The following is an 18231-nucleotide window of genomic DNA, read 5'->3' as shown; positions in this document are numbered from 1 at the left end:
TGTCTTCTTCCATTCATTTCAATCACAAACTTGCCCTGGCCTTGCAAGAAATTTACACTTTTTGGAAAATCGCTCTGGACCCTTGGAGAGGGACAGGAGCACTTTTTCACATCTTGGTGTATTTCTTTGTCCTTTAAACCCTCAATTACGTCTAAGGCATAAAACATCATTCGTCCTTCCCATCCAAGTCAAGTTTTGCCATAAAATATCAAACAAAGAGGAGAAACTTGAAACAGCGCCATGGTCCTTCAGTGAGGGACAGGAGCACTTTTTGTCACTTTGGTTGATTTACTCCTTTGTGGACCACTTAAATTATATTCAATGGATAAATCATGTTTCCCTTGACCTCTTCAAATCATAAAATTGTCTTGATCCTATAAGAACAGTGCAAATTTGAAAATCAAGCTCCGGTCCTTCAGTGAGGGACAGGAGCACTTTTTGCCCTCTAAGCCAAATTGTCTCACTTTTCATCTCGAAATTCCTTTGCTAGGGAAGATTTCATCTTACTCCACGCTATGAATAAAAGTTAATGTCCAATAAAGGTCTAAAATTGTGCATATAAAGAAAATCGCTTTGGTCCTTCAGTGAGGGACAGGAGCACTTTTGACCCTCTAGGCAAAAACTTCATCATTTCTTTGTTTTCAATCAAGTCTGGATGTTCTATCACGTTCATTTTGCCGCCCACCATGCCTTTGATGTTTCAATTTAACCAAACAAGGCCAGGAATGACTCAAATAAGTCTTTTTGCCCTGGTCCCTGGGTGAGGGACAGGAGCACTTTTCCACGTTATTCTTCAAAATTCATTATTTTCATGCCTTCAAAATCTTCAAAAACACCAAGTCACGTCCAATTCTCTTTCCTGGAGACCCTGCACAAAACAAAATAGAAAAGTCAGTGACAAATATGCATAAAATAACATTTTCGCCCTGGTCCCTTGGAGAGGGACAGGAGCACTTTTGTCCTTTCTGGCTAATCCATTCAAAATTTAAGTCTCCAAACATTTCACAAGGCAGAGTTAGGTCATCATCAAGGTCAGGAATCAGTTAGCAAGCCCTCGCAAAATAAGAAATTGCACTTAGAATGAAATTCGCCTTGGTCCCTTGGAGAGGGACAGGAGCACTTTTGATGTTTCAGGTATCATCTTGCCTCCAAAAAATGATCAAAATTTACCTAGGCAAGAATACACAATTTCATCTTCAAAATGCTAACACTTAGACAAAATTTGAATTTTCCCTCAAAAACCCTGACTAGACCTAACTTGGGACCTATCTGACCTCCTGACAGACTTACCTTACTTTGATAATCAATCCTCGAAGGATGCTTAATAACTTTCAAAATTTGACTGGACTTAGCTTGAAAAACATCCAAAAGAAACCCCTAAGGTTTAGCCTTAGCCCAGACAGACCATTCACTCACTCAAAACCCTAAAAGCAGAGAGAAGAATAGGCAAAACGAAAGCGAAAAGAGGGGGTCCCCATTCCAATGGGGCGATGTGTGAAATGGTCACAACAGGGATCTCAGTCATATAAGATATGGAATAAGGAGGCATGGTAGGGTGTCTTAAGGCAGCTGTTTTCTCCCTCCATACAATCCCCCTCCATTCTTCCATGGCTGGAGATCTTTAAGTTTATCATCAGTCCCTCAACGTAGGGGTTGGAAGGGAAATGGCAATAGGGTGCCCTTAGCCATTCTCTCCCTTTCACAACGCAATAGGTGCCCTAAGAGCTGTTCTCCCTATTTGCCACTGTAGCAAGGTGCCCTAGAGCTGTTCTCCCTTAATTATAGATTTCCTTCCTTCCCTTTGACAGATTGTTGTAGTGTTATGTGCAATAAATTCATATATAAAACTAAACAATTACCCCAGTGGATTGGAATATTCATAAGTTATATTCTGATCTGATTATTACAGTGTTCAGTATTCTGTAATCTTCTTTTCTGTTCCATTGCTATTAATTCTCTTTTTCAATGCTGATTACTTTTCTTCTTCTATTAACCTTCCTTAATCTATTTCCTTCTTCCTTCTTCCTTCTTCCTCTATTCCTTCCATATCCTTTTTTAGTATCCTATTTTATTGAGGAGACATCTTTTGGAAAAGAGACATCCATTTAACGGTCATGCTTCCTCATTGTTGTCTTATCAGATCTGCAGTTCTGATTCCCTCCAATATTCCCCCCTCAAATGAGGTTCTCTTCTCCCTTTTATGTCTCATGTTTGAGGGAGACACAACTTTTCATTTCATGCCTTTTGACCATTCCTTAACTTAATTAAATTTTAGTTGTATTTAATTATATTCAATTATATTTTAATTTAATTTTTTTTTATTCTTTTGTATTTTAATTTTATTATTTTACTATTTATTATTAAATTCTATTTCAAAGTGGGGACATTACATTGCACTTGTTAGACTTGTCTTTTAGCCTTCAAAAGCAATGATAGAGACGAAATAAGTTAGTTGAGATATAAGGAGAGGGCTCGATAAGGAGTTTGCCTCAATCAAGCCCCTATTTTATATGTTTTAGTATCGAGTATAGGAAGAGTTGTATGTGTTTGGCTCTAGAAGTGTAGGTGTTTGCTGTAATGGTGGTGTGTGCAAGTACAAAATGGTGGTTTTCTAGAAAGTGTGTGAAGGTGCAAGATGATGCAGCAAAAAATGGATGGAAGATACCTTTCCAAAATTGGAAAATTTCTATAAATAGACAACCTTGGACCCGAAATGACCATTGAGAATGCATGAAGGTTAGATTTTTGCAAAAGGATTTCTGTTGGGTGGGAAACATTATTCAAATTTTTGTGGACGCTAGCACAAGTGTGTTGGTATCCAGGTGGACACAAGGGTCCAAACAAGGTATCAATTAGCAAAAAGGTCATGTTTCGGTAAAATAAAGTTACTTTGAGTGTTTCGTGCTTAGGAATGGTCAAAATGTGTAGCAATCCCTAATAAATGCACAAATAACAAACACAAAACACTCCAGCAACAATTATACTTTATTATGTTCTTTATAATTTTCTGTTACCAACATGCATTCAAAGGGAAGTCTACCAATATGATGCAACTTGCTAGGTACTCTTAGATTACAAACTCTATACTAACTGATATATACAGCTTCTGAAGGTTTCTGCCCCCAAGATTTTAGGTACATGCCTGAAGGGTTTTTTCTCCTATGCACCCAGCTGTTGTAGCGATGCCACTAAGACTGAAATGAGAGTTGAATATTTGTTAATTTTCTAAAAACTGCCTTCTATTTAGCCTTATGCTCTATTTTATAGACCCAGATTCCAACAGTCCTCATTCATGGGAAGTCAGCCCACAAATGGTGGCAACTAACTAACAATTAGTTTCCTTGAACATAGGCAGCTAACTGAATGACACTCCCTCAAAACTGTTGATTGACAATCATAGTCAATTACTTCTAAATTGGTGGCAATTAATTGGTTATTCAACCCTTCAATCAATATTGTCAATTGATAGGCATTGAAGATTTGATTGCTACTTAATTGGAAGATACAAATACTCAACCACTACTCAATTGGAGGACACAAGACTAAGCCACCTGTTGAGATGTTTTTTATGACCGTGTCTAACACATAATAAAGTTGCCTGACGGTCACTTCACTCTCTCTTGATCAAAGTACGATTGCATGCTAAGATTGCAAGAAGTTCAAACAATCGACTCCAAGGTTCCTTCAATGCGTGGACGTGACTCAGTTGGCTGATGTGATTGTTGGTAATCCAAGGGGCCTTACGTGTGCATCGTTCTTTCACTTCTTTGCTGTGGCTGGAACTCCATCATCGGATATGGCAATTCTGCGATGCTATTGCTTTGAATGGACTAAAATGAACTGAAAGTAAAAGGGAAAGGGTTTAGAAGGATCTAAATCTACTCCTAAGGGCAGTGATAACAATGGATAGTGCTTTGGTGGACAAATTCCAAATAAACCAAGCTCTGCTTCGCCAAGATCAACTACAACTCCGCAAGAACTGGTGCAATCTTCTGGGGATGCTAGAGGATTTTCAAATCGAGAAAGTACATTTGAATACCCAAAACAACGCAATCCAAAAGACTATCCACAATCGAACTTAGCACGAATTTAGGGGGCTCAGACTAACTTTACACTGCAACTTACAATCAGCAAGATGCAAAAAGTATGAACCAGGGAAATTCATCAAACACCATTACATTTTCCATTGAAATCAAAGCATTATACTACTTCTACTCTAAGCGAGGAAGGTGAAACCATGCAATCTTTGAAAAAAAAATTGAAGTGGGCACCATCAAAGAACAATGTTTCACTATTATTTTCTCAAAAACTTATCACAACAATTTCATACTAAGCTCCCCCCTTTACAAATGAGGGGGGTCACCCCTTATATAGGCTTCAAGCCCTGGCTACATGCAAAACCCTAATTAGGGTTTTCCCTAAAAGATTCTCTAGTCAAGATGCAACAAGGTGGGAATCTCCAATTAATAACCCATCATGCCCATATACAATTAATTCAAAAGTATCCAAAATAGCGTCCATTGCGCATTAAATGCACCACCTCCTTCAAATTCGCCCAACATGCGTTGAATATTCATCCATGCAAAAATCACCCCATTACGTCAAATGCTCCATCATTTCCACATGCGGCGGCTGCATGCAAAAGGAATCTGCCATAAATTCAACATGCAATGACCAAGCTGCCATTTGGTCAAATATTCCGGCAATGAATGCGCCACCATACTGCCATGCGTTCAATAGATCCTCGCCATGCAAATGGACTCTGTCGTCGTATATCCGCTCCTGCACATCTGGAATTGTTGGAGAGGGAAAATTCGATTCAGGAAGAATTTTCTTGGAAGTCTCCTCAACTTTCCTTTGCTTGAAGAAGGTTTTTCATCAATTTTGCACATTTCCTATTTTTTAGGAAAATTTCCAAATTAGGGTTCCACGGTTCCGGAGAGAGAAAATTCTCCTACGAATCCAAATCTGTAAAACTTTTGAAATTTGGATGTGATTTGATGCCCGAGAATGGATTTTTCAAATTTTTCCCTGGAGGGGAAATTTCTTGTTCAGTTCATCCCTAATTCCTTCCTTGCCTTAGAAATTTTATGTTCAATTCATCCTTGGGTATATTTCTTCCTTGCTTGGAATTTTGTCCCAAAGGAAGGAATTTCCAATACTTAGCCAAATTTTCATCTTTCCTGGAATTCTATCCTGAAGGAAGGAATTTCCAACACTTAGCCAAATTTTCACATTTCCAAGAATTTCGTTGTGAAGGAAGGAATTTCAAACACTTAGCCAAATTTTCACCTTTTTCAGGAACTCTGTCATGAAGGAAAGAATTTCCAACACTTAGTCAATTTTTCACCTTTCCTAGAATTATGTCCTTAAGGAAGGAATTTCCATTACTTTCTGAATTGTCCATGTCTCCTTTTCAACATCCCTATTTTTAGGGATCCTCCTAAAATTTAGGAATCAGTTCATTGGATGGAGAATTCTGCCACGATTCCGAATATATAAAATTTTCCACACTGTCGAGATTCGGTGTCTAAAAATAGCAAATTCAAAGATTTGCCCAAGGGGAATTTTTTTTTTTTTTTTAATTCCTCCTTGACTCCTTGGATTCCATGCCTTAGGCAAAATTTCAATTTTTTAGCTTGGGCGGAATTTTCATCATGTCCATGGATTCATGGATTTTTCCACTTGTGAATGCCTTCTTGAATTCACCGCCCCAGCCCAGCCTTGGGCGCATTTTGGCTGTCCATGGACTGACGGATTTTTCCACTTGTGAATGGCATCTTGGTTTTGGTGCCCCAATCCAGCCTTGGGCGCATTTTGGCTTTGTCCATGGACTGACGGATTTTTCCACTTGTGAATGGTGTCTTGGTTTTGGCGCCCTAGTCCAACCTTGGGCGCATTTTCACTTTGTCCATGGACTGGCGGATTTTCCCACTTGTGAATGCCTTCTTGGTTTTGTCGCCCTAGTCCAGCCTTGGGCGCATTTTGGCTTTGTCCATGGATACATGGATTTTTTTCACAAGTTCCAGGCTCTTCGTCAGGATATAGATATGAAATATAACATTTAAGTATAAGTGGCATCTTCAATATGACTTTTTCCTTTCTTATACTTTAAGTTACATTTCATATATATTGTCAGGATGTTTGAGAGTGGTTTCAGGTCCATAGGAATCATAATGCAAATTCTGGATTTTGGAAGATCTTCCAAATTTCCAGACTTAGTCAAATTTCAGGCCATTTTCGGATCAGGATGACATTGGTGGATTGATGTGAATTTCTGGACTTGGATGATTTTGGATGCTTTCCTCTTTTGGAATAGGAGTTCCAAACCTAACCATTTTTTTGACCCAAATTGTCTGCCTTCTGACTCTTCTGGATTTAGAAATGGTCTTCAGGAACGTTCAATCTTCAGCGTCTTCAGAGATATTCAGCTTTCAGTGTTTTCCTGTGAAGATCCTGCCAAAAATAGATTTTCCCAAATAGTAAGTGTTTCAAAATGTCAAGGTTTGGGCAAAATAGGTCAGAAAAGCACTTACTAAAAATAGAAACTTACTAAAAATAGTAAGTTTAATTTTTGGCAAAATTAGACCAATCCGGGACTCAGTAAAATCCCTAAAAAATAGGAACTTTCTAAAAATAGAAAGTTGCTCTGTTTTGGCTCAAATTTTACTGGGAGGTTCCTTGAAGGGTCCTAATTCCAGTTGTATGTTCAGTTTTTCCAAAACCCTAACAGAAACCCCTAAAATCTAGGACAGAAGGCAAAAACCCTAAAATTCACAAAACGAGTCCTAGACTTAGTCGAATTCGCTCAAACAAAAAGCAGATTTAATCAATATGACCCCCAAACACTTGCAAAGCATAGAGATTGACAAGACTACTACGAAAAGACCACAAAAACGCAAGCCAAAAAACTGGGAGGGCCTAAAAAGAAGGGGGTCCCCATTTGCAATGGGGCGATGTGTGAAAACGTCACAACACCACCTAATGCCTAAATTTCAACTTACATTTCTAACTGAAAACTAACAGTAATTACCAGCTTATCTAATTGCTAATCCTACACTAACAATCCATTCACTAAATAGCTGCAAAATGAAAAAGGGGACATGAAAAAGTGGGGTCCAAGTCTTGCCTATTGAGGAACACTAAATTGAATGCAAAATATAAAGTGCGAAGTGCAAATTATGTACTTTTCAACTGTACAGTGTGACACGGATTTTTTTGTATTCAACAATGAAACCCAATTATATTATCTACAATATGGAGAGTTGCACCATATAATTATGTGAGGGTCTTCTTATTGACTAATCTTTTGAATCAAATTATATTTAGACTCTAGTCTAGACAACCAAAGCTCTCCTATGTATCCAAGGAGCCAAAGCAAGACACCCAACATGAGTGCTTTGCTACACATGACTATAGAATAGAAAAAAATAGCCACAATGGGTAGCTCCCTATTTTCAATCAAGAGCTCCAAGTCAACATCATGCTACATGCAATCACATGACCAACTTCATAATGCTCCAACTTCTCCATTTTTCAAATGGCTGCTATATTATACCTTGAAAAACAAGATCAACTACAAGACTTCCACTCATACAAGGCTTAATTATTAGTTGATTCCTTCATTATAGATTCCCTCAAGCATGCCAAGCTAAGGGAAAAAAAAATGGAGGAATAAATAGAACCAAATCACTATGGATCTATCACATGTAACAACATACAAGCACATGTAATCAACATCCAATTCCATGCAAGTACATGCAAGCACATGTAAACCATTGAACCATCTTGGGTCATACAAAATGTTAGGAAATACCCAATATGGACCTTCAATACTAATTTACTAACGAAGATACCTAATACAAGTACACACAAACTATGCCCATAAAGTGGAATTGGGACATAGATTCATTTCCCACATCAACCCTTAGAAGAAAGCAATATACTTAATTTGTGTAGCATGATGGAACGTAAAATAGCACTTTTAAAACAAGAATGAGAGAAGAAAAGAAGCATGGACAAAAGAGAAGGAATGTAAGGATACATGGGAAAAACCCATTCAAGTAAAAAATCCCACACTCCATAGCACTCAACCAATGTATTATTGACAATAAACCAATTATTAAATTTACATCCCTTGAATCATTAACTATCATCGCCTCCCTTCTCCCCTAGCTTGGCTCTAACATTCTTTGGTCATTCCATTCATATATTTAATGACTATTGATGGAATGAATAAAGACTTTATGTGAATCATCTATCTCAAGTTGTATTCTTTGTAAGTGTATGAATCTGAGATCAATAAATAAGAAAAGAACTTTGCATGCAATGAGTTAGATCATAATAGTTTTGAAATTAGTTCATATCTTGGCACATTGATAACAAATATGCAAGCATGATTGCAAGAAGAGGATAGAACATTTTCTTTGTTTATCACAGTTTATCATTACTTATCACTTGCTATCCACTATTATAATATTAGTACTTTATTTTAATCATCTTCATGCTCTTTGTAAACCCATACCCAAATCAACAACTTAGGCAAGTTTCTAGAAGAGATTTTAATAAGGCGAGAAACTTGACTAGAGAATCTCATAGACATGCACAAACCATTCAAGAAAATCAACAAGCACTACTTTCCCCATTTGAGCACTAGTGACATCTTGGTGGTGCAAGTGACCTCATGTGGGTATTGGTGACCAATGTCTAGAAGGGAGCATTCATGACCTCCTAGGGGCATTGATGAGCTCCTAGGGGTGTTGGTGACCTTTTGGGGGCACTAATCTCTTCTTTTAGGTGTTGGTGTTTTGTTGCAAATAGTCATTTCCAATGTTTGACAAATAGTCTTTTGGGCATTGGTGACCAATGTCTAGAAGGGAGCATCCATAACCTCCTAGTGGCATTGACGGCCTCCTAGGGATGTTAGTGGCCTTTTGGGGGCACTAATCACCTCTTTTAGGTGTTGGTGTCTTGTTGCAAATAGTCATGTCCAATGCTTAACATGACACATATCTCCTCTACACTTGTTAGACTTATCTCTATGGTTGTCAAAAGCAATGGTAGAAATGGCATAAGCTATTTCAGATGATAAGGAGAGGGCAGATTTAGGAGCTTGCATCAATCAAGCCCCTATTTTGCATGTGTTAGCATCAAATATTGGAAGAATTGAATGTGTGTGGCCCTAGAAGTGCAAGTGTTTGCACTAATAGTGGTGTATGCAAGTAACAATGGTGATTTTCTAGAAAATGTTAAGGTGTAAGATGATGAAGGGAAGATGCCTTTCAAAAGAGGGAATTTTCCATAAATAGACAATCCTAGGGCCCAAATGACCATTGAAAATGCAGTAGGGTTAGGTTTTTGCAAAAGGATTACTGTTAGTGGGAAATATAATTCAAATTGTTGCAGACACTAGTGCAAGTGCATCGGTGTCTAGGGGGACACAAGGTTGCAGACAAGGTGTCAATTAGCAAAAAGGGTCAAGTTTTAGGTGAAATGAAATTTTTCTAGGGTGTTTCAGGCATTACAAATGGTCAAAATTTGTAGCAATCTCTACTAAATGCACGAATAACAGTCACAAAACACTCCACCAACAATTATCTTTTTTATAGTTTCTTCTTATAATTTTCTGCTAATAGCATGCATTCAAAGGGAAGTCTACCAATCTAATGCAACTTACTAGGTACTCCTAGCCTACAAATATACTATATTTATATGAACTACTCCTGAAGGTTTCCATCTTCAAGATGATACCTTCATGCCTAAAGGGTTTTGTCTCCAAGGTGATCAGATGTAATAGCGATGCTACTAACACTGAAATGGGAGTTGAATGTTTGTTAATTTTCCAAAAACTGCCTTTTATTTTGCCTTATTCTCTGTTTTATAGATCCAATTCCCAGTGATCCTCGATCATGGGAAGTCAACCCACAAACAGTGGCTACTAAATGACAATTAATTTCCTCAAATGTAGGCAGCTAACTGAACAACACTTCTTTAAAACTGTCAATTGACTATCCTAGGTAATTTCTAAATTGATGTCAGTTAACTGGTTAGTCCACTTCTCAATCATTGGTGTTAACAGACAGGGATTGAAGATTCAATTGCTACTTAACTAGAAGGCACAAATACTCATCCACTGCTCAATTGGAGGTTACAAGACTCCGCCACCTTATTCCTTAAATGAAACACACATTTCTAACGTAAAACTAAAAGAAGCTACCAGCTTATCTTATTGGTAATCCTTCACTAACATTCCATTCACTAAATAGCTGTGGATTTAAAAAGGGGGCATAACACAATGGGTCCAAGTCTTGTCTAATAGTGATGAACACAAAATGAATGCAAAATATAAAGTGAAAAGTGCAGAGTATCTACTATGTGACAGATATCTTCAAGTATTCAATGGTGAAATCAAATTGCATCGTCTAAAAGATGGGAGAGTTACATCATAGAATTATGTGAGGGCCTTCCTATTGAATAAAATCTTATGAATCAAATTATATTTGGACTCTAGTGTCATGATTACGATAGTGATGAACAAGCCAATTATATTAGATTATACATTTGCAGAAAGAGTTTGATAAAGAATTCAAACTAGTGGAAAAAGCTAATGAACTCCTAGAAAATATTTACAATTGAAGCCAGAGCGAGGAGAAACTAATTGACCATTCAACAGATAATTCAAGGCATTGAAAGTTTAAAATAATTATCCTCTACATATGGATTAAATAAGTGTCAGTTCATGAAAGGGTATCTACCTAAAAATAAAATGATGAAGCTCGTACCATGTCCTCCTTATAAAGAAGCCTCAAGCAAAGCCCTAATCTTTGAAACTGCAAAAATTTTCATGCAGATGAAATCTGCCACTTTTGATGCTGAAGATGAGAATCTGGCACCAAGAGTGTAATCCAAAACCTTGATGCAAAGAGTACCATACAGTTGATTCCAGGAGCTTTCTAAAATTATTTCCATGACTGGAGATATCATATCTATCATCTAGCACATATTTAATCTCTTTGCAGGAACTATGATGAGAATGATGAAGTAATAACAAGAAACATTGATCTGCATCGAGGAAAATGATTTGTATGAGAAGGGACCCAGTTTTGGGATGAGAGAATAGGTTGAATTGGTGGTTTTGTTTTAATATAGGTTTACCTACAAGGAATGGACAGTCACACAAATGACACTGAACAATGTTCACAAGTCTCATGAATGTATCAGGGATTATGGTGTGATCACACCATAAAATTGACATTGTATTTTAACATAATACTGATTATCAATCAGCCAACATTGACATGGATTTCCAGGTTTCCATGATTGAAGTGGAGGATATATAGCAGAAAACACAGGACTCAATCAAGGAAGCAAGGGTTCGACTTTATTGTTGGATTTTGTGTACCTATCCAAATTCTAGCAAGATTATGTCTCATTTCCATTTGTATATTATATGGCTTTTCATTATATTGATATTCAAATATTGTCTATAACTTGTAAGTTTCTTTATATTAGTGCCACTTTTCTTTTGAATTCTTGCTTGATGAAGGTCATGTCTCTAATATATTTTGTTCCAGATTGTAAAGGCCTAGGAGTGTTATGACAGATCTTTCTCATCCAAAAATATTATTAACGCTTCCATAAAATAAAAAAAAGGTTTGTCCTTGAGAAATGGGTATCCTGTATCAATATAACCCTTCTATTTATCATTAATTTACTTTTGAAAGAATGAATCTAACTTTGAAGTCTGAACTCTGAAGATACATTTATTTGGGTGTTGGATATTTTCCTGTGGTGAGGTGATGTTCACATTTGGAGCTTGATACCATCTAAGTAGAAGAGAAGCAATTCATATTGAGCGTGGTTTAATGCATATTTCCTCTTTCTAATTCTAGTATTCCCTTCAATCAAATTGCAGGCCAAAAATCCATGTCCCTGTAAGTCTGGTGATGCCTTTTGCTTGGATGGTTGAATGGACCTATGTAAAGCTTGGTCCGTTTAGAACGTCCGTGCCACAGTTTACTCCTCAAAAGATCAGGCTGCTTACTTGTACAAGAACTTTCAACTGTTCAAAAGCTAAAAAAATTATTGGTTACTCACCTAGAGTATCCCTTCAGGTTGGCTTTAAACTCTGACCTGCAAAAAATACGATTATGGATGCCATCTCTTAAGTATCTAGTACTTTGCTTGCAAACTGATGCACTCTCTCATATCCATAGTTTTACTTGAAAAATGCAGGAAGGTATAAGGCGGACAACTGACTCTTTCCAACATTTAAGATCTGGAGTACCTGATATAACTAACCGAAATTTTGATGGACCATCCAAGGCATACAGATGGCTTGGTGGTGGACGAGGTACAAACTGCTTATTAATGACTGTTGGCTTTTGGTTTGATATGTTTGGTGAATGTGATTAAGATTTAATGTTATATTTTAATTTATTATTCCTTGCAGTAGCTGATATACTTCTGTGGAGAGACGAGAAAGAGACATTTGGAATTATTATAGCACTGGCAGTGGTCTTCTACTGCTTTTTCCTCACTGGATATACCTTTATACGTGCTGCAGCTGACCTGTTGCTTCTGATCATTGCAGTGTTGTTCATCCATGGTGTTCTGCCATCAGCAGTGTTAGTCAATGGCTGCCCTTTTAACTTTCTTTAATTTTATTTATCGATTTAAATAACCCTATCATAATGATCCCTGACTGAGAAATTCTAACCGTGCAAAGGAAATGAACTTCACAGACTTGGATATACAATTGAAAAGATCCCTCCTTCTACGTTTCACATATCCGAAGAAACTGTACAGCATGCCTTTCTCTCTATAAGATATACCTGGAACTCTGGAATAGCAATTTTGAAGTCTCTTTACGAGGGAAAGGATTGGATACTTTTTCTGAAGGTAATCGTCAACTGCTATCATCAAACTTGTTCTTTACTTTGCCATGTAACAACAATTTTGTTGCTTCTGTTTTGAGTTTAAGACATTAGGATGTAGACAGTAATGGAATTATGATAATCTATACTATTTGTGGCCATTACCATTAAAGGCCAGTGGACTAAATTGCAAAAATTCCCAAATAATCCAACCATATAGAACTTGCTTATGCATGAATAAATGCTTTGGAATCAGGTTAAGCTATGTATATGGATGGATTACAGTCAGGCATAGTATTGCAATTTACAGAACCAGATATCCTAGGAGATCTGATAATGATGATAATAAGTTTTCATGTCCTATAGGCTAAATTGGCCTGTATAGAAGCTATCAGACTGTATTTATTTAAATTTTAGATCTATGATTCTTCCTACGATTTATTGCTGAGCTCGGATAAATCATCCAAGCTTTGTTTTATTTTCTTGACTTAGGATCTCAACTTAAATGTTTGCAAAAATGAATGCTTAAGTTATTCAAGAGGATACCTGGCAATTTAATAATAATATTAGCCGTATAGTTGTTTTGTCCTTATTTGCCTTGTAAAAAGTAAAGAATATTTCTGATTCCCTACTCTTGATGGCGTTTCTGATGTGACCAGGCAACCAGTCTTCTTTATTTCCTCAATATACTTGGGTCAATTTCCTTTAACACCTTGCTTGCAACATGTAAGAATTTGAACTATACAAAATTCCACCTCTTGCTACCCTTGAATTCTTAGTTCTGTCTTAATACCGTGTTCTAATTTACTAACTACTTGTTCTCCAGGCTTGATTTTAATGTTCTCCGCATTCTGCATATACGAGCAAAAGGAAGAAGAAATTGACTACCTCACTCGAATTACAGTTGATAGCCTCATGCATTTGAAGGAAGTATTGATCAGGAAGTTGTATGGTAGATTTGGACATTATATTAAGAAAATTTAATAGCTGAGCACTGGGAGATGTTTTGTAAGTATAGCAGAATTAACTAATCTTCGTCTTAAAAAAGAATTGATGTACATTTTATTGGGTGATTGAAACTTTAAAATATTGTCCAGTATGGTCAATTTCAACAACATTTTAGGGAAAACTACAATTGGCCATCATTTTTTGAAAAATCTAACAAAAATATCAATGAACAGAGACCTGACTTGTAATCTTTATCTGTAATTCCAAACAGATTTGCATGCGCCAAGATGAGGAGTAGCAAAATCTGGTAATAACCGCTGAGGAGAGCCCACTGTTATCTGATTCATTTGCTGATTGCTCTGCAAAAGTGAAAGAGAATACAACGATTTGATAAACTGTATCTGAACGTACATCCTGCCAATATTTGTTCCGTAATGGAATTTTGGAATCTTGAATGAATACCATTTGGAGAGGGAGGGATACCTAGCCTTTGTTGTAATTTCCTCGAGTGTTCTGTGTAATTAAAGATGACCAAATAATTTGGTTTCGATAAGGTTCTTATATTTATGTACGGATTCAACATTTTTTCCCTTTGCTTTTCTTCTCGTTATAAGTAGGTAGTTTCTATACTTAGAAAGTGACCGTGCTCTTTACTCTTTAAGGTGCCATGGTGGCCCACCTGTTAATGAGAAAGAAGAAAAAGGGAGGAGAGAGAAGAGAGCCTTCCTAGTTGTGGAGGTGACAGTGCCAACTAGGCCTGGAATTTGACAGCCACTCATACCTGTTATACCAAAATTTTATGCCGGTTTGGTCATTTTAATATCTTTTATTTCACCTTTTAAGAAAAAATGTTAATTGTCAAAAAAAAAATATATAAAAAAACGTGATAAATTAGTGATATATGCAAAAAAATTCACGTACATTGGATCGCAATGGTCTAGCGGAGGTTTGAATCTTGGTGGTCACAACAACACAACCACTTAACCAACCCACTATGGGAAGAATCCTATAATTGATCATGTTATTTCTAGAGGTAGAAGTGTCACCTATATTTTAATGAATCTTTATTATAAATTTTTTTTTTAAAAATAATTATTATTAGAGAACAATTTCTTTATAATTATTAAAATATTTTTAACCTAAGTTGTAATAGTGGGTCTAGGATCTTTATTATTATTACTAGTGAACAAGTATTTTACAATAAATAAAACCTCTAGTTTTTTCTTGCTAGGCATTGTTGTGTTTGTTATTGGTTTGCATCATGTTTTTCTTATTTCAATTAAAAAATATAGGTCTTAACAATCCGTCGAGGATTTTTATTATTATTTAATTATATGTTGTTCTTTTTAAGAAGATTTGAACTCGCCGCCATTTTTAATTATATGGTTGATTTGTGTGGTGATATAAATGGTTATTGTGTCCAAAGATATTTAATAGTAGTATCAAGGAGTTTTGTGTCATGACGATATACCATAAAATTAGGACATTTTTAATTCTTAAACAAAATAGTTATAAAGCAAATAAAAGAATAATGAAGTAAATAAAATAATCTCTTAAATAGATAAAAACAAATCTTCAAATAAAATGAAAAGAAATGATAAAAAAGAAGTCTAGAGATGTCCTTGAAGTATTTATTTCACTTGTAGATAACAAAGTGATCGAAAAATAGGCACTTTAGGAAGGATATCTCTTAGCATCTTTTACATAGATTTATCTAAAATGGGTATGCTAATAATAATTGCAATTATAACTTGTAAACAACATACTTGACAAATTAATACTTGGTGAAAACAAACTACCAAGCAAATAAAAGAATAATGAAGTAAATAAAATAATCTCTTAAATAGATAAAAACAAATCTTCAAATAAAATGAAAATAAATGATAAAAAAGAAGTCTAGAGATGTCCTTGAAGTATTTATTTCACTTGTAGATAACAAAGTGATCGAAAAATAGGCACTTTAGGAAGGATATCTCTTAGCATCTTTTACATGGATTTATCTAAAATGGGTATGCTAATAATAGTTGCAATTGTAACTTGTAAACAACATACTTGACAAATTAATACTTGGTGAAAACAAACTACCATTTCAAAAAAAATATTTGGAAAGTTTTCAAATATTACATTTGAGATTAGGCATATTTTATACATTGTTTTTGACAAATATAGTAATTATGTTATGAGATGCATTCACTAGTGTTTCAAGTACACAATCTATTTGACTTTGTCTTTGCTGATTTTTAAGTTAGCGACTATACTTTTTAATACATTATTTAGAGGTGTTTGGACAACATTTTATCTCATTTGTAAGTTCTTGATTTTGTAATTTTAATTCTTCAACTAACAATTCAACCATATGTCTAGCATTTCGTTGCCTACCATGCCCTTGCCAATTGAGTCAGACCCCCAACCCAAGTAAGCATGTGTTTATTTCTAATTCAAATACGTGGTTTTTTAAATCATAAAAAAAAGGTGAAAAAGGATAAATTAGAAATAAAGATAGATACATTACTTTTTATTAAAAAGTAGTTCTCCAAATAAAAATAAAGTAAACAATGTAAATAATTAATATAGTAAAAAATTGCAAGCGATAATAATATTTAACATATTTAAGAATATAGAAAACAATGTTAATGACATTATTGGAAGGTGACATATTAGAGTTCTTTTGTCATTTAATCTCTCAAATCAGTAGTAAAATATAACAACTAATACAATGGTATGTCTTGGCTACAAATTCTCCACAAAGATATTATAATGAAAACTAAAAACAATAAATCATAAGAAAAAAGAATGGTGAAAGAAGACAAATTAGAAATAGAAGAGAGATGAAATCAATTTTCATAAAAACGTAGTTCTTCAAATATAAAGGCTTCATAGATATATAATAGCAATAGGAAGGAACAAACTTTCCTTAAGTTTGATAATTTTTAAACTTTTTATTGTTGTTGTTTGTATCTCTAGATCATGATTTATATTTTGTTTTGGATAAAGGCAAAAATGGATTTTGAAGGGCCCCCGAAACCCTTTACAAAATGAATCTAAGAGGTATAGAATCAGAAAGAGACATCCAAAACAAAATGGGCTGCAAGGATAAGCATAAGAAACAACAGCAAAAGCCCAGTCGGGCACAAGAAGACAGCAAAAAGACCAAACCCAAACACAAATAGAACCAACAACATAAAATTACCCAATTACATTAGGCTTTTGAGGGTCTCAATGACCTTAGCCTCAAGGGCATTCATGGTATCAACAACAACCTTCATAGCTTTATGATCCAAATTCTGAATAGTCATCTTTTTCTTCATGTTTCCTTGGGTCCTTTTGCATGGTCCTTCACCACCTTGAGCCGCCTTAGCATCATCACCAATAATAACAACCACCTTATCCGGTTGTTCCAGACTATTCATAACCATTGCAGACTATTTGACAATTTTGTGACTGCTTACCATAATAGTCTTGAGGGTGTCCTGGATCTTGTTGTAGCCTTCCTCGATGCGGGTAATGCATTCCTCCAGCCTTTTCTTCAGTTGATCAACCCCTTCCCCTGTCTTCTTGATACAGTCCATGACCAACCACTTCTCATCCTCAGACCAATACCCTTCATTATTCTGATTACCATGAGTAAACCAGAAGGGAAAGCATCCATTTTGCTTCCCACGGCTCTTTGGTTAATCCTTATCTCTTTAAGTTCATGAAACATCCACTTGAACAAGTGGAAAGTATCAATAGCATGTTCATGAGCCATACCCTGCACATTTTCATAATCCTCCCTCTTATCGTTAAGCTCATCACTTTTGGGATGAAAGACTGCAATACCAACCACATCCACATTACCAATCTCCTTATAGGAAGGAGGAGAGGTTGGGACATTAGGGCAATCGGGGTTCTTATCATCTTTTGCCTTCTCGCTAGAAGAGGGGGAGTCATTCTTAGCAGAAGTAGAATGGGAGGACATAACAATGTTCTTTTAACCTTTGATACCCTTTCTCATCTTAGGTTTTGAACTCGAAGGAATTTCCATTTTAGCTTTTTTTAGGGGAGGGGAAATCTCTTCAGACCTAGACCCAGAGGCTTCATTATTAGAGTCGCTTGCACTAGTCTCATCATTCTCATAAATAATATGTATATAATCATCAGGGGGAGGAAGAGCACAGAAATGGGCATCAATAAGGACCAGCAGGCCTTCATGCAAGATGGGAAACTTGGCAGGGTTCTTGCAGTGGTCACTAAAGTTATCCCTAAGAGCTTACATGAGATAGAAAGGGAAAGACATCTTCACACCATGGTGGAAAAGATTCAAAATAACAAAATGGTGACCATACGCCCTAGTATAACGACCATCCAAAGTAAGGTAATTCATAATTACCTTGAGAAGCTTCTGCCAGAAAGACTTAATGATCGCAAT

General features: G+C 35.9%; 1 protein-coding gene across 1 annotated transcript in view; it reads left to right on the top strand.

The window, feature by feature from the left end:
• The window catches only part of LOC131064142 (3beta-hydroxysteroid-dehydrogenase/decarboxylase), a 43869-nt gene extending 29232 nt beyond the window's left edge, over positions 1-14637 (top strand). Inside the window, exons 7-13 of the mRNA XM_057998167.2 lie at positions 11915-12113; positions 12235-12352; positions 12452-12626; positions 12744-12900; positions 13535-13601; positions 13702-13883; positions 14095-14637. Of these exons, the coding sequence (XP_057854150.2) occupies positions 11915-12113; positions 12235-12352; positions 12452-12626; positions 12744-12900; positions 13535-13601; positions 13702-13859 (874 nt within the window). The 3' untranslated portion in view covers positions 13860-13883; positions 14095-14637. The remainder of the gene's footprint in view (positions 1-11914; positions 12114-12234; positions 12353-12451; positions 12627-12743; positions 12901-13534; positions 13602-13701; positions 13884-14094) is intronic.
• Positions 14638-18231: the final 3594 nt, after the last annotated feature.

This window comes from Cryptomeria japonica, chromosome 3 (assembly GCF_030272615.1).
Source record: "Cryptomeria japonica chromosome 3, Sugi_1.0, whole genome shotgun sequence".
NCBI classification, from domain to species: Eukaryota; Viridiplantae; Streptophyta; class Pinopsida; order Cupressales; family Cupressaceae; genus Cryptomeria; species Cryptomeria japonica.
This window is presented reverse-complemented; position numbering and strand designations above follow the sequence as displayed.